General features: G+C 48.7%; 2 protein-coding genes across 9 annotated transcripts in view; one reads left to right on the top strand and one right to left on the bottom strand.

Annotated features, from left to right (window-relative positions):
- Positions 1-2,353, bottom strand: part of USP35 (ubiquitin specific peptidase 35) — a 32,701-nt gene extending 30,348 nt beyond the window's left edge. For 2 of the 4 annotated variants that reach the window (XM_037138549.2, XM_053670830.1), the window contains exons 1-2: positions 2,052-2,353; positions 1,494-1,606 (exon numbers count right to left, since the gene is read on the bottom strand). The gene's annotated coding sequence lies outside the window, so the exon portion shown is untranslated. Of the gene's footprint in view, positions 1-1,493; positions 1,689-2,051 lie in introns of those variants that run through there. The other 2 variants (XM_053670831.1, XM_053670832.1) reach the window with 2 other exon arrangements.
- Positions 2,354-2,595: 242 nt separating this feature from the next.
- Positions 2,596-24,429, top strand: KCTD21 (potassium channel tetramerization domain containing 21). Of its 5 annotated transcripts, none has more exons than XM_037138553.2 (2): positions 2,596-2,652; positions 18,381-24,429. In XM_037138553.2, the coding sequence occupies exon 2, from the start codon at positions 18,411-18,413 to the stop codon at positions 19,191-19,193; it is 783 nt and encodes a 260-aa protein (XP_036994448.1). In that variant the 5' UTR covers positions 2,596-2,652; positions 18,381-18,410; the 3' UTR covers positions 19,194-24,429. The 5 variants fall into 5 exon arrangements, with proteins under 5 accessions (XP_036994448.1, XP_036994447.1, XP_036994449.1 ...); XM_037138552.2 differs by lacking the exon at positions 2,596-2,652 and adding an exon at positions 2,659-2,883; XM_037138554.2 differs by lacking the exon at positions 2,596-2,652 and adding an exon at positions 2,659-3,195.
- The last annotated feature ends 1,478 nt before the right edge of the window (positions 24,430-25,907 follow it).

The following is a 25,907-nucleotide window of genomic DNA, read 5'->3' as shown; positions in this document are numbered from 1 at the left end:
CAATGACTGGTCTCTCTGCCTGCATGGTGGAGCCGGACCCACCTCCAGCATCCCCAAAGCATCCCCTGTGATTGTATGTATACAGTGTCCCGCCCTGCCCCCACGCCCTGGGCCCCAACTCAGGCTTCCTCATCCCTCCCTGATCTCTCTGAGACACCCTGCAAACATCATCAGATTAATCTCATTAGATAGCAAGCTCCTTCCTGCTGTGCCCATGCTCAGAACTCTCAAGGCTCCCAGCGCCTTCAATGTCCAAACTCCTGAGCCTGATGTTCAAGGCCTTTCTGTGACACACAGCTGACGTGGGACAGGGGTGGAGATGAACTTGACAAAGGCTGTTCGGTGGTTAATCTACAGGAATTTGGGCAGTGGGCTTTTCCTGCTGGGCACTTTTTGGTGACACCCACTCTGCTGAAAAAGGGCTTCCCATCTTCTCTCCTGGCAAATTCTGACTCACCCCTCAATGCCCAGGCCCCAGGCCCCAGGCCCCCGGCCCCCTCCTCTGGGAAGCCTTTCCTAGTCCCCCTGCGGTCCAAACCTCTGAGTTCTAGCTTCCCAAGGCCCTCCTCGCTTCTCTCATCCCTCAGCAGTGCCACTGGATTCTATGTCTCTCTGTCCCACCAAGTTGGACTCTCCTTTGGTGAAAAATAGGTCCAGCCCCCCTTGTCTGCACCCAGTGCCCCCAGCACAGGATCAGGCACAGAAGTGAAAGAGTGCCAAGTGACCAATGAGAGACATATGACAGCAAGATGAGATGAAACTAAACATCTGACCACAAAAGCGCCTCCGAGACTGGCCCAACCCTTGGTCCAGTCCGTGCCCCCACATCTGTCCAGGTCTGGTCTCCCATGCATGTCAAGTCTGAAAATCTTAAATACCAGCCAAGGATGCCCCTCCAAAGGTCACTGGATTGGACTGAGTGAGGCTCTAACCAATCTAGAAATGACTTAAACAACTGAAGCTAAAGAAAAAGAAAGAAATTACTCCTGGTTAACTCTCAGCTCAAAAGCTCACAGAGTCTCATAAGAGAGGGAAGGGGGCTTCACAGAGGTCTCACCCCCTCCTTACCCCAGAGCACAGCAGCCCCTCCAAACCCCAGCTCAGCACCTATGGGTCGAGCAGCTCATTTCCTCTCTGACCTTCATGACCAGTTTCCCTCCTTTGAATCCCTGGGGCTGGCACTGTCCCTTCCCCAAACTAAAAGTCCCTCCAACCCTACCCCCCACCCCCCTCCATCTCCGGGCAGCGGCATCTCTCTTTGTATATTTTTTAACAACTTCTACCCAAGGCAGCCCTGGGAAGGAGACCCTCATCTAGGCCACTAAGCTATCTCCTGGGGGAAAAGGTGAAAAGAGGTTTTATTAGTAAACAAGCAAATGCTCTCTTACCGAAGGGGCATGAGGGGACAGAAATGAAGAGGGTGGGAGCATATATTCCCTTTTTAGGAACCCACCACACTCACCCACCCCTGCCGGCAGCCACCCCTCACATACCTCTGATGGCCTTGTCCCCACCCCCAGGTTTTCTGGAAGGGCAGGCACCAGGCTGACACAACAGGGTCTCCAGTTCGCTGGCCTCTCACAGAGTGGGTAGCCCGGACAGGATGCTAAGGATAGCAGAAGCCCATTCAAAGCAGAGGCAGACTCTTCGGACCCCCAGTTTGTGCCCTGGCTCGGCCCCACCCCTACCTCCAATTATACCAGTGCACCTGCTCCTAGCCCAGGCTGGAGCTGCGGACGCCACCACGCCACCAAAGACTGGCGAGCTTCGTGGTACTAGGTGATGATGCCCTCAGCCACGAGGAGAGGGGAACAGGGGTGGCATCACCTCCACACCCAATAGATGAAGATGGAGACTGAGGCCCAGAGTGGGGCAGATACTAGCACAAGGTCACACAGCAACGCCCAGGATGCACTCAGACTTCCCGACTCTCAACCTCAGCCCCTTACAGCCCTACGCTCGTACCTGGGGCTCTCGAACCGCCAAGGTGCTGACACTCCCTACCCTCAACCCACACACACACGCCCCCCAGTGCCTCCCAACCCCCTTACCTCTGGAACCCCAGTGGACCCCGCCTCAGACCCGGCTCCTGGGCGGGGCGCTCACGCGGGCAGGACTAGCCTGGGCGAAGCTAGGTCAGGGCGGATCCTCTGCTCCCCCCGGAGTGAGGACGCCCTCCGCCAGGTCCCAGATTGCATGGATGCTGCTTCCACTGCAAAGACCAACCTCCCCACACCTATCTATAACGAGCCTAAATCCAGGGAGCCCGACTCAGAGGTGCAGCCGTGCAGCTACAAGGGTGCGGGACGAAGCGGGGGGAGGAGCGAGATGCGGGTAACAGGGCGGAGCCCGAGCTGGGCCACCCCTCGAACCACCGCTCAGGCCGCGTCCCCTTTAAGGCTAGCCAGCTGGGGAGCCGGCGGGGGCGGGGCGAGGAGGGGAGCTGGACCTCTTACCGCAATGCCTCCTGGGAGAAGGAGTTTGTGCCGGGCATACCCAACCAACAAAGAGCCCAGAGAGAACTACAAGTCCCAGAGCGCAGCGCGCAGTACCGGGCTGCCACGCCTCTGGGCTGAACTCCAGGCCTCCGCCCCTCTCGCCAAGCTGCTCCGGCCGGGCGCAGAGGGGAGGCTGCAGAGAGCGGGCGAGGAGGTGGGTTCGGCGCGGCCCGGGGCGCGGGGCTCAGCTATAGCCGGTGAGGGGGCACGGGCCCACCCGTGCACCTGTCCTACCACGTGAGGTCATCTAGCCTCCCACTGCCTCGCCATTCTCATCTGTGCAATGGGGATGGTAACTCCTGTGGCTATAGGGGAGGGGGCGCTTAATCGAGGAGAGGAGGCGGAGCTGGTGGAATCGAGGAAGGAGCCGGAATGGATGGCGATGGTAGGAAAAGCCGGCATAATGAGGGTTGAGATTGTTAGGAGTTTTTGGCGCCTGAGAAGGGGAACGCGCGTTAGGTCAGAGAAGGGGAATCCAGGGCTGGGGAGTTCGTGCTGGGAGTGCCGATGAAGCAAGCTTGGGTTGGATTGGGTGGAATAGGCCCAAAAGCACTAGGGAAGAAAGAGCGGAGAGAAAAATGAAAAGGTCTCCTCCCAGCCCTGGAAAGCCCAGTGTCGGCTGCGCTGATCGAATTGGAGAAAGGGGTTGCCCGAGTGCGCCAACACCTGTGAATGCACACAGTGCCTTCCTTTTCTTGTGAGTAGAAATAAAGAACCCAGCCCTTGAACTCAGTGCGTCACACACATGATCTCATTCAACCCTCACACCCTGTAAAGGCGTCACCATGTCTGTTTACAGGTGAGGAACCTGAGGCTCAGAGAAGTGAAGTGACTTGCCCCAAACCACCCAGGACTCCTTACTTCAAAGGACAGGCAGAAGTTTAGTCTGGAGTCGGTGGTAGGGAAGAAAAAAAGTTTTAATGCCTTGCCTGTTGCAGGTTGTGTGACAGGACCTGCTTCCTCAACCCTTCTGAAAGCCAGCCTACCTGAAAGGCAACCCTCCTGTGGCTATTGTGAGAACGAAATGGGGAGATGGATTTAAAAGCCCTTTGTTTACAAACTAATTGTTAGGAGCAGAAAAACCTAACACAAGGGAAAGTGCTTGGAATAGGGCGCTTGTGCCAACAAAAAAAATTACAAGATGAGGCCTGAGAATGTGCTGAGAGAATGAAGGAAAATTCTGGAACACGATGGGGGATGGTAATTGTTGGGAGCCTGTAACAGGTGAGAGACTATTTCACTGTGCAAATGAGGAAGCCAGGTTGCCAGCTCAGGTGGCTTTCCTCCAGCAGCCTACCTCCTTTCCCTAGCTCAGGAACAACATAGCTCGCTCTGGGAGTGAGCCTGAGTGTGTCACCTGAGTCTAGGTAGTAACCTTTCCCCCTACAGTGTGGGTTGTGGGGATAATGGAACAGCCTGTGGGCTTCAGAGAGATGTGAAGTGGGTGAAAGAGGGCTAAAATTATAGCTGTTGGGGGTAGGGAGGCCAGGAAGAGAAGGTGAAAGGCAGTTCCCAGGGCTGTGAGCCAGAGTCTGTATCCTGGTGGGTTGAGTAGGCTGGGAAAGCCTCACCTGGTAATAGTGAGAGACACGTCACATTACCCACTCTGAGCATTTTCATCCTTGAAATTGACCCAACCATGTTCTTTCCAGCTCCCACGCAATGGGAGTTTTGCGTTTACTTCTATGTGGTTACCTGGGCCTTAGATTGCAAATTGAAAATTCAAGAGAATGTTTCCGAAATAGAAAGTTTTTGAAATTCTGGAATGATAAGTCTCCCTTTTGGTAGATGACTGTCATTCCGGTGTGAGGAAAATGGATCTAACTAAACCAGAAGTACTTTCTTTCCCTTCCCCTACTTGCCTGCTTCTGGGGGTAGAGAGGGGAGATCCCAGGCCCAGCAGGGTGGCACCCATCTGCTTAAGGAAAGCGCATCATAGTAAGGATAAAACTGCAGGTGCAGAGGAAGAAGGAATGACTTGGAGCTGAGGGGCCTGGCAAGTGAATGGGACTTGCTTTTACAGTGCAGGCAGAGGGGATGGCAGATGCCAAATTGCAGGGATGAGAGAGGGCCTGGCATGAAAGTAGAGATAATAATAGTACAGGCACACCTCAGAGATGTTGCAGGTTCGGTTCCAGGCCACGGCAATAAATGAGTATTGCAATAAAGCAAGTCACTGATTTTTTTACAGGGGAGGGTCTTGCCTTCCATTTGTAAAAAAAAAAAACAAAAACCTGTGAATTGCAACAAATATGAGGTCCACCTGTAGCTGAGCTCAACCTGCATCAGGTGCCTAGCACAACAGTAATGTCAGCCATCATTATCACTGCTGCTATTGTCATGATGACGGTGACACCATACATCCAGGAATTGATACCCCCCCACCCCGGAGCTAGTTAAGTGGCAGAGCCTAATCCCAACACTGACCCAGGTAATGGCACATCCCATGCCCTTGCCTCCCCTCCTCAAGGCCCATCCAATTTTTTCTGACCATCCACAACATTTGTGAGGCCCGGAAGTGGCCCCCATCTGTGGACATTCTCCACGAGCCCTGACAGGAGTTTCTCCCCTTCTGTAGAAGCAGAGGCTCTGGGTTCAGGAAACAGCAGAAACAAGGTCTGAACAGCCATCCTCTCCCAGCCTGGATCCTGGCAGGGAGGCAGGTAGGCCTAGGGCTGCGGGTTCTGTAGACAGAGGGGCTCTGTCGGGTGACCTTTCCCTTACTGTGGGCTGTTACATCTTAGCCCTGGTGGTTCCTCATCCTCCAAAGCACAGTGACTCGTGGAGATTTTCAGTGCGTTTTAGTAATAGAAACAAATCTCCTGTTCCTTGGGCTTGGGCACTGGGACTGGAACTGTACATCTGCAGTCCTGTGGGAGAGTGTTCTTTTCTTTCCCCTTCTTTCAAAATTAAGGTATTTTTAGAACGTTCAAGCCTACAGAAAAGCTTAAAGAATAGCCCTTCACCTAGCTGTACCAACTCACTCTGCTGATTTTGCTTTTATACACACTTTTTTTTTTTTGCTAAACTATTTGAAAGTTACATCTGGACACTTGCCCCCTAGATTCTTTAGGAGGTATCTCCTAATTATAATATTCTCCTACAATAACCCTAATGCCATTATCATACCTAAGAAAATTAGCAAGAAGTCAATATTATCTAATAAACATTGATACTCAAATTTATCCAGCTGCCAAAAATCTTACGGAGATTTTTAAAAATCAGATGCAGTCCAGATTCATGCACTGCCTTTAGTTATTAATTTAAGCAACTCATTTGAACTAGATAGAGCCTTTCTAGCTATTTAAATTTGTTTGATTATTTTATCAATGATCAAAGTTTTCTGGTAACATATACAGTACTTCTTACTGCATCACAGCGGAGCATATATCAGGTCCTTACTACCCATGAATGCTAAACTTACTGGCCAAGGCCATGACGGCCTGATCTCGCCATGGAAAGATAAGTTTTCCCCCCGGTAATTAATCAGTAATCTGCGGAGTGAGTCTCTGAGACTTGGAATTGTGTGTTCACGATAACCTTTCACTCCGCATCCATTGCTGGTCCTTGCCTGAGTTGCAACACTGAGGATTACAGATGGTAATTTTCTAATTATGCCATTCTTACTATATGTATTAGCTGGTATTCTATGTTAGGGACTAACTTTTCCTCTGTGTGTGTGCGTTTCTCACTCCCTCTGGTTTTCTTCTCTTTTCCTTTTTGGAGTAACAGACTCCTGATTTTTTTAAGAGGTCAGTGTATTACAACCCATTGTCATCACTGATCTTTTCAGTACTCAAACTATCCCAGATTTGGCCAGTGAGAATCCCTTCATGCCAGCTCCTGTGTTCTTTTGCCTTGTTTTTTATTGAGATACAATTGACATATGACATTGTATTAGTTTTAGATGTACAACATAATGATTTGACGTATGTATATTTTGAGAAATTACCACAGTATGTTAACATCCATCAACACATACAATTACTAAAACTTTTTGGTTTTGATAAGGACTTTTAAGATCTTCTATGTTCTTTTGGCCTGACCTCATTAACCTTTTATTGCTTCTTTCTTATCTGGAAAGACATTCCAGGCTCACCTTGACTTGTCCTATCAAAGTCCTGGAATCATCTGTTTTGTTTTATTTTGTTCTTTTAGGAAACACTGGTTTGTTTGGTTTTTTGTAGGAGATAACATTTAGAAACTAGCATCTGGGGTCATGTGTGCTCATTTTTACCAGGGTATCATTTCTAGGCTCTTTGAGCACAGCTAAGAAATGATGGATAATGGATGGATAATCATTGCCTAATAGATGCATTGTAGTTACCACAGCTGGTCCTCACTGTGTAAAAGGAGTAGATGGCACAGAAAATCGTTTCATTATGGAAGCTCAATGGGCAGTAATGTAGGGAGGGAATCGTGCAGAGAGAGCCCAGGCCTTCTCCAGGGCTCCAGGAGTGTCCAGGCTGTTAGCAAGGGCCTGTGTGGCTGGGTTCCGTCCCTTGCTCAGAACTCAAGTTGGAGAAGACACCCCAGGCTGCCTCCAAAGGACTGGTTCCCTGCGCAGTGTCCAAATCCAGATCCTCCCAGAGGCCGTGACTCAGAGGTCAAGAATGCACACAGTGCCCTGCGCCAGAGATTCATCCTATGAGTTCGTGAAAGGCAGGCGACTGGGCCTGTCTTGCCAGAGTTGTGGACCGGATATAGGTTTTGTAACTGCTAACAAGCCTTTTCAACATGTACTACAAAAACTCCTTTTTCGTTGTTTGCTTTCTAATCCAATTTAATATCTTGTACTAACATAACCATCTTTTTTCAAATATTATTTCAGGTTATCACTCATCAGCTTTTCTAAACTGAGATTTTAATCTTTTTAAAACCTTTTTTTAAATTATTGTATTTTTTTCCATTCCCATTTATCGCCCTTATAGCCACAGCCCCCGCCCCCCACAGTCACCACACGTGGTCCGTGTCCATGGGTCCTCTCTCCTTTTAGTCCCATCCCTCCACCCCCTCAGCTCCCCGGAGCTGTCAGCCTGCTGTCTCTGAGTCTGCCTGTTTTGCTTATTTGTTCAGTTTGTTCATTAGACGCCACATATGAGTGAAGTCATATGGTACTTGTCTTTTTCTGACTGGCTTATTTCACTCAGCTTAATGTTCTCCAGGTCCATCCATGCTGTTGCAAAGGGTAAAATTTTCTTTTTTGTGGCCCAGTAGTATTCCATTGTGTCAGTGGCCCATAGTTGTTTTATCCACTTATCTACCAATGGACACTTGGCCAGCTTCCAAATTGTGGTGATTGTAAATGATGCTGAGGTGAACACAGGGGTCCTTATGTTCTTTCGAATTAGTGTCTCAGGTTCCTTAGGATAAATTGCCAGAAGTAGAATCACTCGGTGACAAGGCAGTTCCATGTTAAATTTTTTCAGGTATCTCCACACTGCTTTCTACAGTCGCTGCCCCAGTCTGCATTCCCACCAACAGTGCAGAAGGGTTCCCTTTCTCTACATCCTCGCCAGCACTTGTTTGTTGATTGATTGATGATGGTCATTCTGACAGGTGTGAGGTGATATTTCATTGTGATTTTTTTAAGATTTTATTTTATTTTGAGAACTCTGGCCTTTTATTTTAACTAATTTATTTATTTTTAAATTATTTTTCAACTACAGTATTCTTTCTTTTACTCCCCAGCCCACCACCTCCTTTATTTATTTTTAGACAGAGGGGGAGGGGAGGGGAAAAGAGAAGAGAAACATCCATGTGTGGTTGCCTCTCGAGCGCCTCTGCTAGGGACCTGGCCTGCAACCCAGGCATGTGCCCTGACTGGGAATCGAACCCTTTGGTTTGCAGGTCAGTGCTCAGTCCACTGAGCCACACCAGCCGGAGCTTATCTTTTTAGTGTTGATGGTTTCCTTTGCTGTGCCAAACTTTTACCTTTGATGTAGTCCCATTTGTTGTTTTTTTGTTTGTTTTCCTTGCCTGAGGAGATACATCAGATAAAATATTGCTCTGAGCAGTGTCCAAGATTTTACTGCCTATGTTTTCTTCTAGGAATTTTATGGTTTCAGGTCTAACATTTAAGGCTTTAATCCATTTTTTAATTTATTCTTATGTGTGGCGTTAGAAGGTGATCTGGCTTCATTTTTCTGCACCTCTCTGCCCAATTTCCCCAACACCATTTATTGAATAAACTATCTTTAGCCCATTGTATGTGCTTGCTTCCTCTGTCAAAAATATTAATTGACTACAAAGGTGTAGGCTTAAATACTATTGGGATGTGGATTCGGATAGCACAGTAACTGTAATTAATTTTAGAACAACTCTCAGAAGAATTATAGCTATCTGTTCAAATCGTATTTGTGCTTCTGATTAAAACGTCATAGCCCGTGTTACTAGAGGCAGCACAGGCTTTGGAGAAACGCCTCACTTGGAATTCTAACCCCACTGCCTCTAACTGTGATCTTAAGCATCTGCCTTCACTACTCTGCTTCAGTTTTATAATCCTAAAACTTGGGATGATACTGTACCTACCTCACAGCATCAGCGTGGCATTTTAATGAAGTAACGTATAGGGAAATGTCTCGCACAGCCCGGGGCCATGTCCCGGGTGTTCGGGAAACGCTGATTCTCTGTGCCCTGGTCTTTCTGTAGGTCGGCATCCAATTGAGGTGGTAGGTGTGCCAGCACCTGGTAAGCGGGAGTACGGGGACGAGCGACAGACTTCTCCAAGAGCCTTGGCTGCTGAATACCTCAACAGGAGTGTCGTCACTCACAGCGCAGACTTTGTGGTCAGGCCTAGGCTTGAATCCAGGCTCTGCCCTGCTTTGGGCAAGTTACTTCTCTGAGCCTCGGGTTCCCATTTGTAGAATAGAGGTCATACTCTCCTCATTTAGGGTTTAAATGAGTCAGCATGTGTACTGCATCTCACACAGGTGTGGTACATGATAAGCACCCGTCAAGCATAAGCTGTGTCCCTCATGAGGCCTGAGCGGCCCGTGGGAACCAGGACATGGTTTCAAAGTAAGACTCTAGAGCGATGTCCTGCTGCCCTTCCTTACAGGACATCTCTTAATTGTTTTCTGTGTCACAATTAGAGGTTGCAAGCAGGTGATTTTCAGGCCCTAGACTGGAATTGCCCTTCCGGTGGTACCAGGCTGGGCCTCACGACCCCTCTCATTTGGGCCGCAGACCCTCTCGCGGAGGGGACAGTGCCAGCCCCAACCCCCCGGCCCTTCCTGCCGGGTCAGGTGATCAGCATGGCTCCCTTCCTGGTTTCACACCAGTGGTTTTTCTCAGAGGGGTGGGTTTGATCTTTTTCTTGGTACTTTTCAAGTCGAGAGGCAGATTTGGAAAGTCGCTTAAGAAAAATATTCATCACGCACAAGTGGGATTCCTTGATCTCCCACTTCCTGGTTCAGTTTGCATTTCCACGCATCTTTTCTAATCTGGCTTTTAAAAACCTGACTTTCGTGTTTTGCTGCTTTGTATTTAGACATCACGAGTTGCCTTTGCTATAGAAGAGTTTCAGCTCTCGGTGAACTTGTCCTGTGGCAGCTACGGAGGGACTCTGGGCCGTCCTGGGGTCCCATCCCCAGTCCTCAGATGTGAGTGGGCGTGGCCGCTGGCTGGCAGTGGACGAGCCGCCCCAGCCTGGCCTGCACGGAGGGTCAGGGAGTGTGCCTCTCACCCCCACTGGGAGCCCCTGGTGGGAAGGGGAAACGACCGGAGGTGCTGGACGCACAGGCCAGAGTCAGATCCCAGCTCCCCCAGTGGCCAAACCTCTCTGAGCCTCAGTTTCCTCATCTTAAAATGGGCATGAGATCGTACCTGTCTCACAGGGTGCTCGTGAAGACATCAGATGAGGGTAAAGCATGTGGCGCAAACGTATCACTCTCTGTACTTTTCTATGTGTTTCTATTAAATAAAATGCCACCACGTGTCAGGTGAGGCCCCTCACACTGTAAAACAGGTGTGCGCTCAGCAAGTGGTGGCTGCAGAGCAGCGTTTTAAAGGGGCCGCTTCAGGGCCCCTCGAACTGATTAAAGCTGCGGCAGCCGTCTGTTGCCACTACAACTCTCAGGGGCCTGCGCAGGGGGAAGGAGAGACTTGTGTCCTGAGCAAGTCACCGGTCTGTCTGAGTCTCAGGTTCCTATCTGCCAACGGGGAGAATGATGCCTACGTTGTGGGACTGCTGTAAGAGTTAAAAGGGCTGATGAGTGGAAGGCCTGGGAGGTAGTAAAACCCTCAGGAAATGTCCATCCCTCCCTCTCTCAGGGCCCCCCATCGCCACAATGCCGCCAGCAGCCGCTGGGTGCTGGGCAGAGAATACGCAGACATGGGAAACGTGCCATTGCTCTCAAGGAGATCACAAACTAGGCAGTGGTTTTCAAAAACAATTTTTATCACAACCCAAAGTATGCAGATACACTGTATATCACAGTCCAGTTCATACACACACAAACTAAAACAAGTTTCATAACAATATATGTACGTAACTGGTCATAACCCATTGTATGGGTTTTGTGACAAAATCACAACATTGGTTTTCTTTCATTAAAACATAATTTATATACAGTAAAATTCACCCTGTTTAGGTATACAGTTGTATGAATTTTTATCATCTTATATATAGTCATTTGGTCACCACCACATCAAAATATAGACTATTTCTGTCACCCCAAAATATTCCCTCATGCTGTTAGATAGGGCAAGGGCATCGAGGTCTGGGCAGGTCTAAGCTCTATTCTTGAGTGTTAAAATGTAGCACAGGATTTTACAGATGCGCTGTACCAGAGGAGCTTGACCCTAACCCAACAGGGTCAGTTTAGCTAACTGCAAAGAAATCAACATGTAATTAGCCAAATAGTGCACATAAGCAATGACTTAAGTCATGGGGAAGCTCTATGCAAAACTACTTCCCACAGTGGTTATACCATTGGGCGTCCTCACCAGCAGTGGCTGAGGGTTTGTGCTGCTCTGTGTACTCACCAGCATTTGGTACTGTCAGGTTTTTTGTCACTTTAAGTAGGAATGTAGCAGTATCTAACTGTGGTTTTCGTGTGCCTAATGGCCAGTGATGGTGAGCATTTTTTCATGTATTTATCATCTGTGTGTGTGTGTATATATATATATATATATATATCTTCTTTGGTGAAGTGTTTGTTCAGATGTTTTACCCATTTTTTTTAAGAGCGTTGTCTGTTTTCTTACTGAGTTTTGAGTTTTTTCATATATTCTGGTTAAAAACCCTTTATCAGGTGTGTGTTTTGCCAAGTATTTTATCCCAGTCTTTGTCTGATTTTCACTTCCTTACCAGTGTCTTTTGAAGAGGTTTTCATTTGGATGAAGTCCAGTTTGCCAATTTTTTAATGGTTTGTGCCTTTTGGGTCCCACCCAAGAAATCTTGGCCTAACCCCAAATCACAAAGAGTTTCTCTTAGACGTTTCATAGTTTTAAGGAGATTTACATTTAGGTCCATTACCTACTTTGAGTTGTTTGTATATGGTGCAAGGTACGGGTTAAGGTTCTTTTTACCTGTACACACTGGACATGTAGCTGTCCAGTGACCTGCATCTTGAAAGGGCGGGGAAGGAGGGCCACGTGCAAAGCAGATCATAACGTGATGGAACAGTGGGCAGTGCTGGAGAGGACTGTTCAAGGGACCTGGAAGCCCTAGGAGGAAAGCTGTTAACCCACCGGAGATTGGGGGACAGCCTTACAGAGAGGTGGTGACTCACCGGCAGGGCCTTAAAGGCTCACAGCAAAGAAAGTGGAGAAGAGTGATGTAAGGAGAGCAAAGGACCGTGAGGGAATGTGCTCTGGTTCCTGGAGTGACAGAGCATAGAGTGGGGGAGGGGCCGGTTAGAGGTGAGACTGGAAGAGCGAGGTGGTTTGGACAGGCGGTAGTGCTTCGGGGAGGTCAGTCTGCAGACTAAAGTGGACAGTGGACAGAAAGGAGGCAGGGATCCAAGCGAGGATGTGAGGGGAGTGGAGATGAGGCCTGAGCTCCAGGAGCAGCTGCAGGGATAGGTTCAAGGAGACAAAGTTGAGAAAAATTTTAGGGATGAGAAGTCAGAACTGTCTCTCAGGTCTTGGGCTCAGGCAGCTGAGTGGTTAGGAAGAGTTCGCCGCAGGTTTGGGGAAGGAGTTCTGTGTTAGGCTTCTGGTAAGTATAGGATGTCCAGGTGGAGATGTCCAGGAGGCAGCTGGGTACACAATGGGACTGTAGCTCAGTGAGGCTAGTTCATCCTCACCTGACCACAAACCCTCTGCCTTACTCATGGTGCTCCTCAGCCCCCCAGACATACCAGTTCCTTCCCCCCCTGTATCACTGTGCCTTTCACATGGGGCCTGAGCACTTATGATGGTGGACACCATGGTGCTGCCACTAGAAAACAGGCCTGTATGGCCGGGCTCTGTGACTCTTGGGTACAGAGAGAACACCACAGAGAGCGAACTAGGAAACCTGCCGTCCAGCCAGCCTCTGCCCCTACTGGCTGTGCAGCTCTCTGTGCTGCTCCCCCCAGACAAATGACCGGAGCCGGAGCTCAGGGGCGAGGGAGACAGCCTGTCCATAAGCTGTCCCCCAATCTCCAGTGAGTTAACGGCTCTCCTCTTGGGGTTCCCGGGTCCCTTAAACAGTCCTCTCCAGCACTGCCCGTTACATCATGTCATGATCTGCTTTGCACGTGGCCCTTCTTCCCGGCCTCTTCAAGATCACTGGACATCCACAGGTGAAAAAAGAACCTTAACCCATGTGCTCCGCTGCTTTTGCAGGGGAAATAGTAGTTTGGGCGCCTACCCAAGGGCCCCGAGGTATGTCCTGTGGCTCTTAACTGTCTCCTCCACCCCCAGTGCTCTGTGCTTTTTCACACTAATGCACAGAGATAGGGGGTCTGTGGGCCACAGAACTGTCAGCAAAAACGGCCCAGCCTCTGACGCCTGAGTCTGTTCTTTCCATGGAGCTGAGCCACTTCACAGAGCCTGGGCCTTAAGTCAAGGGGAGAGAGAGTGAAAACGAGAATATGCAAATTACTATCTGGAAAGAAAAGGGGGTTCTGGAATAAGGAAGGGGATGGCCTATTCCAGGACTGCTGCCTGGGCCCTCTGGAAAGAATTGGCCAGACTCTGGCCCAAGATGACGCATTCTCCCCCATTTCAGGTCTGCACACAGCAGCTGTCCCTTCCTCACCCCACCTCTCTGTTAGCTCTCCCCACTGTCTTGCAGCCCATCTGCTTCAGGCTGCTGCTGCTGCTGCTGCGTTTACAACTGAATCATCAGCTTGTTTCTCTGCAGACACTCCAGATGGTTAAGCCCTTTCTGCTGTATCAAAATGCCCCATTAGCCAGGGATGCAATCATGAGGGGACCCGACCCCCTCCCCAGACAGCTGGGTAGGGCAGCCAAGCATCACCTCAATCCTCGGGGTGGCGGGTCTCTATCCCCAGGAATAATGGGGTCTCGGTGCAGCCTCCTCAGAAGGCAGACTTGTGATCAGGAATACTCTGACACACTTGCCACCCTTGCAGAAGTCCCCGCACCCCCAACCTCTGTTTTCCTCTGGACAGTGAGCATGCCAAGGATTCATTCCTGACCTACTCCCACAGCGCCTGGTACATCTTCCCTGTCACTGCACCCTCACTGCCTCTTATCTCAGCCTCTCTCACAAGCCTGGGCTCTCCTCAAGGTCAGCACTGGGATCAATTCCTCTCTGCACCACCCGTACCCAGCATCTGGAAAAGACTGCTGAATCTGTCCCATAGATTGGCTCTTGAGGAAGCATCACGTTGGAAGCAGAGATGGCACATCCCCTGCTTTCTAAAATCTTAAAGAGAAAGTGTAGAATGCAAGAGTTCAAGTTGAAGGAGATGCTAAAGGCTGTGAGATTAGTGGGCTAGGGAGGCTCAGTGAGAGCCCTCGGGAAGGGTGCTCAGTGGCAGACTCCACATTGGCACTGACCTCCACGAAAGCTTCAGAGGAGGCTGAGGTGCCATCATGACAGGAAATGACAGGCCACCAGGAGCCAAGAGCATCTTCATGGCAAGGCAGGCTGTTACAGGAAGATGAGAGTCCAGAAAACAGTGTCATACAGAGTCCAAAGGGCTGAGTGAACCATTGGGGGCCCAGTAGATAGATGGAAATGGCACTAATCACAGCCATTTGTTGTAAGTTTTTTTGAGACAGAAAAAGAATTAAGTAAGGAGGCAACAATGGTACAGCAGAAGGAGCACTAGGCCTGGAGTACAAATCTCATAGCATTTGTTAGGTAGTTAAGGGTGTACCAGTCTGTGGCTAGTAAGCATTTACAGTTTTCTGTCTCATATAAAGCAACCTGGCTTTGAATCCTGGCACACTCCTTCACCTCTCTGAGTGTGGGGAATAAATCCAGGCACAATTTTTCTCATCTGCAGAAGATGGATGGTGGTATTGTCTGTGACTAAAGATATGTAACTATTATGTGTACAAATGTAAGAGTAGGTGCATAGCATTCAGTCCAGGCATGTTTTCTCTCTTTCCTTAGACCAGTGGTGTTCTGTCTTAACATTTAGAATTACTGAGGGCACTTTTTAAAAAATACTAATGCTGAGTAACACTCCTGACCAATTAAAACAATTGCTGGAAGGTGGGACCCAGGCTTCATTTTTTTCTTTATTTAAGTCATTTTTTAATTTTTCAATTGTAGTTGATATGCATTGTTATGTTAGTTTCAAGTGTGTAACCCAGGGATTAAACATTACATAGTTTACTAAGTGATCATCCTGATAAATCTCACACCCATCTGACAACATAGTTATTCGAATATTACTTTACATTCCCATGACTATTCTGTAACTACCAATTTGTACTTCTTAATCCCCTCACCTTTTTCACCCATGCCTCCAAACCCTTCCCATCTAGCAACCATTAAAATGTTCTCCGGATTTATGAGTCAGCTTCTGTTCTGCTTGTTGATTTGTTTTTTAGATTCAATTGTTGATAGACATGTATTTATTGCCATTTTATTGTTTATAACAGTTTTCATCTTCTTCCTCTTCTTCTAGTAAAGCCTTTAACATTTCATGTAATACTGGTTTTGTGGTGATGAACTCCTTTCACTTTTTCTTGTTTGGGAAGCTCTTTATTTGTCCTTTGATTCCAAATGATAGCTTTTCTGGGTACAATAATGTAGGTTGTAGTTCCTTGCTTTTCATCATTTTGAATATTTCCTCAAATCCCTTCTGACCTACAAAGTTTCTGTTGAGAAATCAGCTGACAGTCTTATGGGAGCGCCCTTATAGGTAACTGCTTTTCTCTTGTTACACTTAAGATTCTCTGTCTTTAAGCTTTTGCATTTTAATTATGATGTGTCTTGGTGTGGGCCTCTTTGGATTCACTTGTTTGGAATTCTCTGCACTTCCTGGACTTGCATGTCTATTTCCTTCACCAAGTTAGGGAAGTTTTGTCATTGTTTCAAATAGGTTTTCAATTTCTTGCTCTCTCTCTTTTCCTTCCAGCACCCCATGATGTGAATGTTGGTATACGTGAAGGTGTCCCAGAGGCTCTTTACACTATCCTAATTTTTTTAATCTTTTCTCTATTTGCTGTTCTAATTGGGGATTTTTTTTTTTTGCTTCCTTATCTTCCAAATCTGATTTGATTATCAGCTTCATCTACTCCACTGTTAATTCCCTATAATGTGTTCTTCATTTCAGTTAATGTATTCTTCATTTCTGATCAGCTTTTTCTAATGTTTTCTATCTCTGTTTTTGTTTTCTATCTCTGTTTCGAAGTTCTCACTAAGTTCATCTGCTCTTCCCCTAAGTTCATTGAGCATCCTTATAACCAATTTTGAACTCTGGATCTAATAGGTTGCTTGTCTCCATTTTGTTTAGTTCTTTTTCTGGAGTTTTGTTCTGTTCTTTCATTTAAACATTAGGAGCCATGTTTATTTGTCTCTTCATTCGGCAGGTTCCTTGTGTTGGTTTCTGTGTATTATTAGGTAGAGCTGCTATGTCTCCCAGGCTTGGGAGAATGGTCTAATGTTGCAGGTGTTTTGTAGGGTCCAGAGGCACAGCCTCCCCAATCACACAAGCCGGGCACTCAAGGTGTATCCCCATGTGGGCTTTGTACACCCTCCTCTTGTGGAGCCTTGATTGCTGTTGGTACTACAGTGGGAGGGATTTACCCACAGGCTGATCAGCTGCAAGAACTGGCTGCAAACACTGACCTCCAACCACTGTGGAGGATCAGCTGTGCTTAGGCCCATCCCACAGAGCAGGACTTACTTCAGTGGCGCTCTGGTGCCCACTGAACCCACCCCTCAAGACTGTCGCTTGTGGAGGTGTTTGGGTGGTGGTGTTTCACCGTGATCTGATGCTGTCCACTGGGTGTGCTGGCTCTGGGGCCTCCTCGAAGGTGCAGGCCAAAGTTAGCCACTGTCTGTGTTCTGTTTGCTGCCATCCACCATGAGCTACAACGTGATCTGCAGATGGCTGCTACTGGTGCTGGGCTTGCAGGTGCCCGGGCAAGGCCAAGCTGTGAACCAAGGCTGGTTGCTGCTAGTGTGGGCTTGGGGCCACTTAACAAGAGGTATGTGTCTTGCTGAGAACAGAAGCTGCTTGTTTGAGAGATGTTAGGAAAATCTGAAGGATGAAACAGGATGGGATATGGTATGGAAAAGCCACCGGAAATACCTTGGGTGGGCCCAAAGGTTGCATGGGGCACGGCCTCATGGAATCACCAGGGCAGGGCAAATGGTGTGAGCCAGATTGAGGGAGACTCATATATGGCACCTATATGTGGGCTCTGTAGATGGAGGGCTCATCAAAAGAACAGTGGCCTCTGCTAGCACTTCTGTCTGGGAGAAATCTTCCTTCCAACCCCCAGCTCTCACCCTGATACAGGACAACACAGTTTTTCCCCTTATGTTTCTGGTGCCTTTCAAGCTGCTGTGTCAGTGCTGGGGCTCAGAGGGAGTGGATCTGAGTTAAGTCTATGTACTGGCCCTTTAAAAGGAACTTCCAGGGGCTCCAGAATCCCTCCATCTCCCTCAGCCTCAATCCTTGCTGGGTTTTAGAGCCAGAAGTTATTGGGACTTCTCTTTCTGGCACTGAAACCCTACTCTGGGGGGCCTGGTGTGGGGCTTGGACCCCTTGCTCCTCAGGGGTGACCTTTGCAAACCAAGATATCCCCCCAATTTTTATCTGCCACACCTGGGTGTGGAACCAACCCATTCCACACCTCTGCCCCTTCTGCTAGTCTCAGTGTGGCTGCTTTTTTAATTCCCTAGTTGGAGCACTTCCATTCAGCCAGATTTCCTGTGGTTCTGAATGGTGGTTGTTCTATAGTTTAGTTGTAATTTTGATGTGCCTTCTTTTTGTTTTAACTCCCTAGGGAACATAATATGTTTTCAACAGTGTGGCAGTTATAACCCATCCATTTGTTCATTAAGTATTAATTCATTTCGACCTCAAGGACTGTAGACATGATCTACAATAAGGAGTTGAGAACTATGCCTACCCAGATCTTAGGGACTGAATGTCTGTGTCCCAAAAAACTCATATTGAAATCCTAACCTCCAATGTGATAGTATAAAAAAGTAGGACCTTTGGAAGGTGATTAGGTCATGAGAGTAGAGAACAGGATTAGTGCCCTTACAAGACAGACTCCTGGGAGCTCTCTTGCCCCTTCTGCCCCATGAGGACACAGAATGAAGACAGCCTCTATCATGCCCACAGCTCGATCTCTGACATCCAGTCTCCAGAACTGTGAGAAACAAATGTTATTCAGTTCACAGACTGAAACAAATGTCCAGTCTATGGTATTCTGCTGTAGCAACTCCAACAGACTAAGGCGCCAGCTATGGTTGAGTGACGGTCATCTCTAACTTTTCTCCTTCTCTAGGACCGCTTCCCAGCACCCCAGCCTCCTGCAATGTCCGACCCCATCACACTAAATGTTGGGGGAAAGCTCTACACAACCTCATTAGCAACTTTGACCAGCTTCCCCGACTCCATGCTAGGTGCCATGTTCAGTGGGAAGATGCCGACCAAGAGGGACAGCCAAGGCAACTGCTTCATTGACCGTGATGGCAAAGTGTTCCGCTACATCCTCAATTTTCTACGGACCTCTCACCTGGACTTACCTGAGGACTTCCAGGAGATGGGCCTGCTCCGCAGGGAGGCTGACTTCTACCAGGTGCAGCCCCTGATTGAGGCACTACAGGAGAAGGAGGTGGAGCTCTCTAAGGCGGAGAAGAATGCCATGCTGAACATCACACTGAACCAGCGTGTGCAGACGGTCCACTTCACCGTGCGTGAGGCACCCCAGATCTACAGCCTCTCCTCCTCCAGCATGGAGGTCTTCAATGCCAACATCTTCAGCACCTCCTGCCTCTTCCTCAAGCTTCTGGGCTCCAAGCTCTTCTACTGCTCCAATGGCAATCTCTCCTCCATCACCAGCCACTTGCAGGACCCCAACCACCTGACTCTGGACTGGGTGGCCAATGTGGAGGGCCTCCCAGAGGAGGAGTACACCAAGCAGAACCTCAAGAGGCTCTGGGTAGTACCAGCCAACAAGCAGATCAACAGCTTCCAGGTCTTTGTGGAGGAGGTGCTGAAAATCGCTCTAAGTGATGGCTTCTGCATTGATTCTTCTCACCCACATGCTCTGGATTTTATGAACAATAAAATTATTCGATTAATACGATACAGGTAAAAGGACCCCAAGCCACATTGGAGAGAGGCTCCCAAGAAGCTCCACATCAGCCAAGATCTTAGCGTGTCACCAGTGGTGTGAGGCAGGGCACTCTGCTAATCTCTATTAATCGTGTAGCAGGACTTGATTCCCCCCATGATGCAGTCCACCTGTAGGAATCCATGTGTCCTCAACAGATCCTCCTTTTTTCTTGCCATTTTGAGCTGGAGATGGCAGTCTGTTACGACAGGTGGAGAGTCTGTCCTCCTGAGGAGGCCACCAGAGGGCTCACTGGCTAGACATAGGAGCAGCATTTCTGTCATGGACTCCAGCTCTGTCTGTACCACTAGGCAGCGCCTCACTTGCCCATCTGAATCAGAGCCCCTGATGGAGGGGACGAGGTGAGAACAAGATGCTCCCTTCCGTTTCCCAGGATGGAAAGTACCCGTGGATCCTCATCACCCCTGCTCTCTGTCCGGGAGGAACCGGGACCTTGGACATGTTTGCCCAAGGGCAACCATGTTTGACTGGCTTGGAAAAGCATTATGTTCTCACAGCTCTCTTGCCCCTGCGGGCGGAGAGATCTGAGCTGCGGCATGGTCTAAAGGAGTAAGTGTGCAAGCAGGGGTCGAAGGTGGAGACGTCCCTTTTGACTGGGTCAACTCTAAGCATTTGAGGATTTTTGGCCTCAGAAATGGGCTGCTGTCCCTGTGAAGGCTTGAAAAGCTGGAGTCAGTGCCATGAAAGGCACCTCATACTGGGCCTAACTTTTGTAATCCTTTCCCCAAGAATTTAAGGTATCATTGAAACAAGTCATTTTAAACAAATATATTATGAACTCTCCAGGTTGAAAAGTAATTCAACAGTTGCGTAGTCCTCGCTCACCCCAGCACACCACAGCACATTTGGGGATGAGTCTCCCTCCCCAGCACCTCCAAGCTATCACCTCTCCCCGCTTGGCGTACCTCCAGTGGTGGGAATAGCATCAGCCCTGAAGCAGCCCTCGCCATGGTCGACTGGTACTGGCCGTTAGCAAGTTCTTATAGCGAGGCAAACTGTCCTTCTACTCCCATTTTCTGGTCTTGGTTCTGTTTTCTAGTCTAATTCTCACCCAAATATGTATTTCTCTTTCAAAATAGTCACCTTGAGAGGCACTCGTTCTGAAAATATTATTGGGCTCTGTCTTCAGAACCAAGGTTGGCCCTCTGCTATCCCCTGTACGTCAACTCGATTCTGTTAGGACTTTGCCTCCCTTGTGACCCCATTTACCCACCTATCTCACCAGCCACAACTCCAGATACCCTGTGACCATCTTCTATTGGAGGATGGAGATTTGCTGCCCCTGAGGAAGTGCTTCCAGGCCAGAGCCTTGGAATACGGTGTGCAGTGAGGAGCCTGAGTGGTCTGAACCATAACACTGCCCTTGGACTGAGCGTCCAGCCCCTAAGCCACTGTTCTGAAGGCAGTGGCCTTCCCCTGTAGTACGTTCCTGGTTATAACCAAACCACGGACCTCCTTGGTGTGAGATCCAGGGCAAGACGCCCCAAGCCACTACTTCCCAGGGGGTGATGAGCAGTGCAGGCTTCAAAACTGCACATTATGATTCACCCCTAGAGTGAGTGTGGCCTTGGGAGCCCCACAGCTTTCCCACCGGGTAGGAGCCCTCAGACAAAGCCAGGAAGGCCGCCGCACAGGGGCCCAGGAGAGACGGGCTGAGGAAGGGGCTTCCCAGAGCTCTGCTCTGTGAGTAGGGAGCCTGTGCACCGGGCCGTGGGCAAGGCCACATCCCTTAGGGAATACAGGCCTTGTCCTCCTACAGTGGGACCCAGGAGTGACAGCTGCCCCAGGCCACCAGGCCAGTGGTACTCAAATAGAAGCTATGACCGCAACAAAACAGTTTAAGGAAGAATCTCATAAATTACCACTGCCCTTTTCTCCTCTCCAGAAAATTCTTTTTCTCCCCTCTTTTTGGTGCTTCTTAATTCCAGCAGCTTGACTTTAGAGAAAGGACCTATGAAGCTACTAATGTGCTGTGTGACTTTATGCAAGTCACTCACTTCACTGAGCCACTTCTGTTTCTTCATCTGTGAAATGGGCATAACAGTAATACATAACCCTACCTACCTCACAGGGCTGTTGTGAGGATCAAATGGTATAATGTATGTGACAATACCATATAAATGACGAATAGTTGTTATTATTTTGTGTCAGCTTATAAGACAAAAAACCCAGGCCTTGGACACCTGGATTTGAATTCTGGCTTCGTCACTGCTGCATAACCTTAGACAAGTCACTGGTCCTTTCTGATTTGTTTCCTCATCAGATAATGACCACCCCTCCCAGGTTTACGCAGCTTAAATGAAATGCATGTGAAGAAAATTTTTTTAAGATTTATTAATTTTCAGACAGAATGGAAGGGAGGGAGAGAGGGAGAGAAACATTAATGTGTGGTTGCCTCTCACATACTCCCTACTCGGGACCTGGCTGGAAACGCATGCATGTGCCCTGACTTGGAATCAAACTGGCAACCCTTTGGCTCGCAGGCCAGCGCTCAATCCACTGAGCCACAGCAGCCAGGGCTGCGTGTGAAAATTCTTAACTAGGCCTGGCACACAGGAACTCTGTATATACTTGCTCTTTCAGGAGGTAGTAATGATGGACTTCTGGGCAGGGGTTACCACTTTCGCAAGCCCTTCTGGAGTGTGTGATATGTGGGCCCTGAGGACGGAAACAGCCACAAATAAAAACCCAGAGGTTTACACAATGTAAAGCTGCAGGAACTTAGGGAAAGGTTCATTCTCTGAGGGATTAACAGATGGTGCAGCCGGGCCTTTGAGGGTAGGCTGGAGAGGCCCAGGAGCAGGCAGAGTGGGTAATGGAGGGAAGGTGAGCCTTCACAGTGCCACAGCACAGTCGCTACGCACATGTCTCACTTGGGTGAGTGCAGCCATCTGCTTAGCAAAACAGAGAACACTGAGCAGTGCCGGCAGCACCATCCCAGAGGACCGGAGAGTCGGGCTGGGTGCAGGCTGGCAGGCAGGGACGTGGGGTTGCTTGCTGGCCTCTCACTGCCCTGAGTGAGGCCAGTGCTGATCAGTGATCTCAGCCAGACTCAGTTCACTTAGCCTTGTGCACAGCCGAGAGCTGTGTTCCAAGGGAAGGCCAGTTCCAGGCATGTGTGAGTTTGTGTCTCTGTTCCTATCCTAGGCGTGGTCACAGGCTTGCAAAGAGACAGGGTGCTCAAGGGGACACCTTGCTGAGACACCTGATGGGAAGGCTGCCGCTGACTGCTCCCTGTAACCTCATCCCCTCAGGACCACCTGAAGCCCTTTGCCTTTTTATGAAGGGCAAGCTCTGTGACCCTCTGTTCTGCCTTTGAGCCAGAGCTCCCTGTGCAGAGGTGGCATAGTCCCCGCCCACACCTCAATGCCCAACCCAGCCCTGGAGGCCAAGACGTGGTCACTCTGGTTTGTAAGTGGCCCAGTGGCCTCAAATACTAGCATTTGTATAACTGCCCCTTTGTTCATTCCAAACTTTCAGCTCTCTTACAAATTACTCCTTAAGACAGGGTACTGCGAGTGGGAGACTGGCCAAGGTCTACCTTAGACCAATTTCTTTGCTCACATGGCCAGCATGCCAGCCCATCCCTTCCCTGAACTGTGCAGTCTCTTCACGCTGATCGCTTGTGTCTGCCTGATGGCTCAGGGCTGATGAGGGCAGCTAGCATGGAAACGGGGCCCCATGGCCGTACGCAGAGCAGGGCAACCTTGATAATAGGCCCAGGGAAGGGGCCAGGCTTGTTTCCAGGCCCACAGGGTCCTCGGTCTGGCAGCTCTGTCTGCCCAGACAGCCCAGTGACCCCAGCCTCCTTCAGAACCTTCAGGACAGTGTGGCACCAAGCAGAACTGCAGAGATAGTCTGGCGCCATGCTCACCCCAGTCTGAGACACAAGGACCAGGGAGGCCCAGAGGAGTAAAGTCGGTCTGTGGAAGCCAGAGGATCGCTGAGCAACTCATAGCAACCAGGACCCCACAAGACACAAAGGACGACAAAATGAGCTCCGAGCCCTGCTCTCTGGCTCTGACTTCTGGGCAGGAAGTGCATGCCTAGCCAGGTGTACCTGAGCCTCACTGCCCTGTCTCCTGGTCCTAGTTCCTGCCAACTTCCCTGGCCCTCCTGCCCCAAAGTACAGGGCACTGCAAAGCCTTTGTCAACATTTCCCAGGTAGCTGGCAGCCCTAGAGTGTTCTAAACTATTCTCATGCCAGGTCTCTCCCCTTTTACTGATTGGTTGGGTAAAGGCCTAATTGAGACACATTTGAAACCCTCTAAGGACCCTGCCAGCCAAAGACAAAGGTTATCATGTTGGGACATGGGTACTTCCTCCCAACCCCAGTTAGTTCACTTTACAAACCCAGTACTGGATTTGCTAAGTAAACACCCTTTTATCTGGCACATCATAGGTTGCCACATCTTTCACGTCATAGCTCCTTGTCCAGTTTCCTTTCACCAACCCATAGAACAGGCCACGTCACTCCACACCTCTGGCGGGCTTCCCTTCACTGCTTTATTTTCATAGCAAACACTTGCTCCTCCTTCCCCACTGCCTGAGCCTTGCCTCCTTGGCTCACCACTTAGTCCCAAGCCCCTTTGTGCCACCTGGTCCCTGGGGAGATCATTTATCATAATGCAGTTGTTCGTAAGCAGTGTGGCGCTGGTAAATACTGGGTTGGCCAAAAAGTCTGAATGGTTTTTTCCATAAGATAGAAAACAGATTTTTCATTTTCACCAGCAACTTTCTTGATTGGGATATTTTGAGTATGTCCACTATCTCCCACGTGGTATAATAGCATTGGTTGTTCTCAATTAATGTGTCGATGTGATCACTGTCAACTTCAACTGGTCTACTCAACTGTGGAGCATCATGCAATGAGAAATCTAGCACAAAACCACTTTTGACACATTTTATCAGTCACGGCACCTTCTCCACACAGTGTACAAATCTTTTTTTTTGCATTTCAACCTTTCTTTAAATAATAAAGCATAGTATGCCAAAAATGTTGCTTATTTTCTTCTTACTTTAATACTAAAATGACTACATAAAAATTCACCAATTTTGATAATTTTTTTTAAAAATGTGCACTGATATGACAGCTGTCACAATACAATCTAACAAAATGGTTTAGAATACAGCTAAAGACAGCTAAGCAGTACTAGAGCCATCTCATGGAAAAACCAAGTGAATTTTTTGGCCAACCCAATATTTAACCAGCTCTCTGTGGGGATAGCCCCAATTTGAAGCACTGGCCAATTTCCATGGTATAAATACTCTCACGGTTGATTCCAAGCTACCAATGTGATGTGACTGTCCGTCTGGGAAGAGAGGCACACAGTGGGCTTCAGAGAAGCCAGAGTGGACCAGCCGCAGCCCCCGCCATGCCACCCCCGGAGGGCGTGCTCGCAAGGGCAAGGCCGTCTTGCTCTTCATATTGCCAGTGCCTACCGCACCGAAGGTGTTCATTACGTCTGAGGGAACTCTGCCACCTGCGAAGACATTTTTACCACCCATGATGTCTTCTCAAACCTCCTTCCCGCTCAAAAGTTTTCCTACAGTACAAGAAAAGGTCCAAAGGTCTTAGCTCTTTAAAGACAGGCTTCAACCTACTTTAAGAGCACAGATTCTGGAGTCACAGTGCCTGGAGTCAAATCCCAGATTTGTCATTTCAGGGCTATGTGACCTAGGGCAAATTATTTCATCTGTTTCCTTGTCTTGAAAGTGGAGATAACAGTACCAAACTTGTGTGGGTGTTGCAAGGGTCTGATGAGCTCCTACATACACAGCTTTTTGAGCAATGCCTATAGTAAGTGCTACACTTAATATTGTCAGTCATCTCTCCTCACTGTCTTACCTGTTCACTCCCTCAATGCCCCCTACATAATCTCTCTATATATAGACTTTCATCTCCTGACCTTTGCCCAAACCACTCACACTGCATGAAGTGTCCCAACCTGTCCTTCCCAGTGACCCGAACCCTGTCCACCCACAGGGGACACCCGGCTCACCCTCCACTATCCTCTCACTAAGACCTTCCCTCCTTTGGTACTCCGGTGCCCACCTGGTTGACATCTCCATGGGTCTTAGAATCAGATTTCATACATGTTCTGTTTACTATATACTCTGTTGAGCACCTACTTATATGCCAACCCCAGGGTTGGTCTCTGGGTAATCAAAGACGAACCTTACAAGTTCCTCCTTTAGAGAGTGTGGCGGGGGAGAGACGGGTAAACAAATTCCAAATGGAGGGCAGTGCTAAGGTGGACGTCTGCTCCAGGTGGAGTGGACTGCACAGACGGGATAGCCAGCTTTGGCAATGACTTCTCAACGTACATACCACTTTAGTTTACACAGCAGTGTGCTTCCTTCTTCCTCATTTAATCCACACAACAAGCAATGCATAGGGGTTCTTTTTTTTTAATAGATGAGGACACAGGTTCAGAGAAGATAAATTATTTTCCCGTGACCACACTATATGTAAGCACAATGCCTAGCACATAGTCGTCCTTTGGCTAATATTTATGAAATTGAATTAAGTGTCGTTTAATTTTAGTGGCCAAGTTGAGGCAAGAACCCACCCTAAGTCCTTCTTTAGGATTGTTTCCACTCCACTCTGAGGTCAAGGACAAAAGCAGGTTTCCAGTGGCAGGCCTCGGACCCAGGCTTTTCCAGTGTTGCTCC

Source organism: Artibeus jamaicensis, unplaced genomic scaffold, assembly GCF_021234435.1.
Source record: "Artibeus jamaicensis isolate MK-2021 breed Jamaican fruit bat unplaced genomic scaffold, CSHL_Jam_final contig_64, whole genome shotgun sequence".
Taxonomy (NCBI): domain Eukaryota; kingdom Metazoa; phylum Chordata; class Mammalia; order Chiroptera; family Phyllostomidae; genus Artibeus; species Artibeus jamaicensis.
Note: the sequence above shows the minus strand (reverse complement) of the source record. Positions and strands in the feature narration are given on the sequence as shown.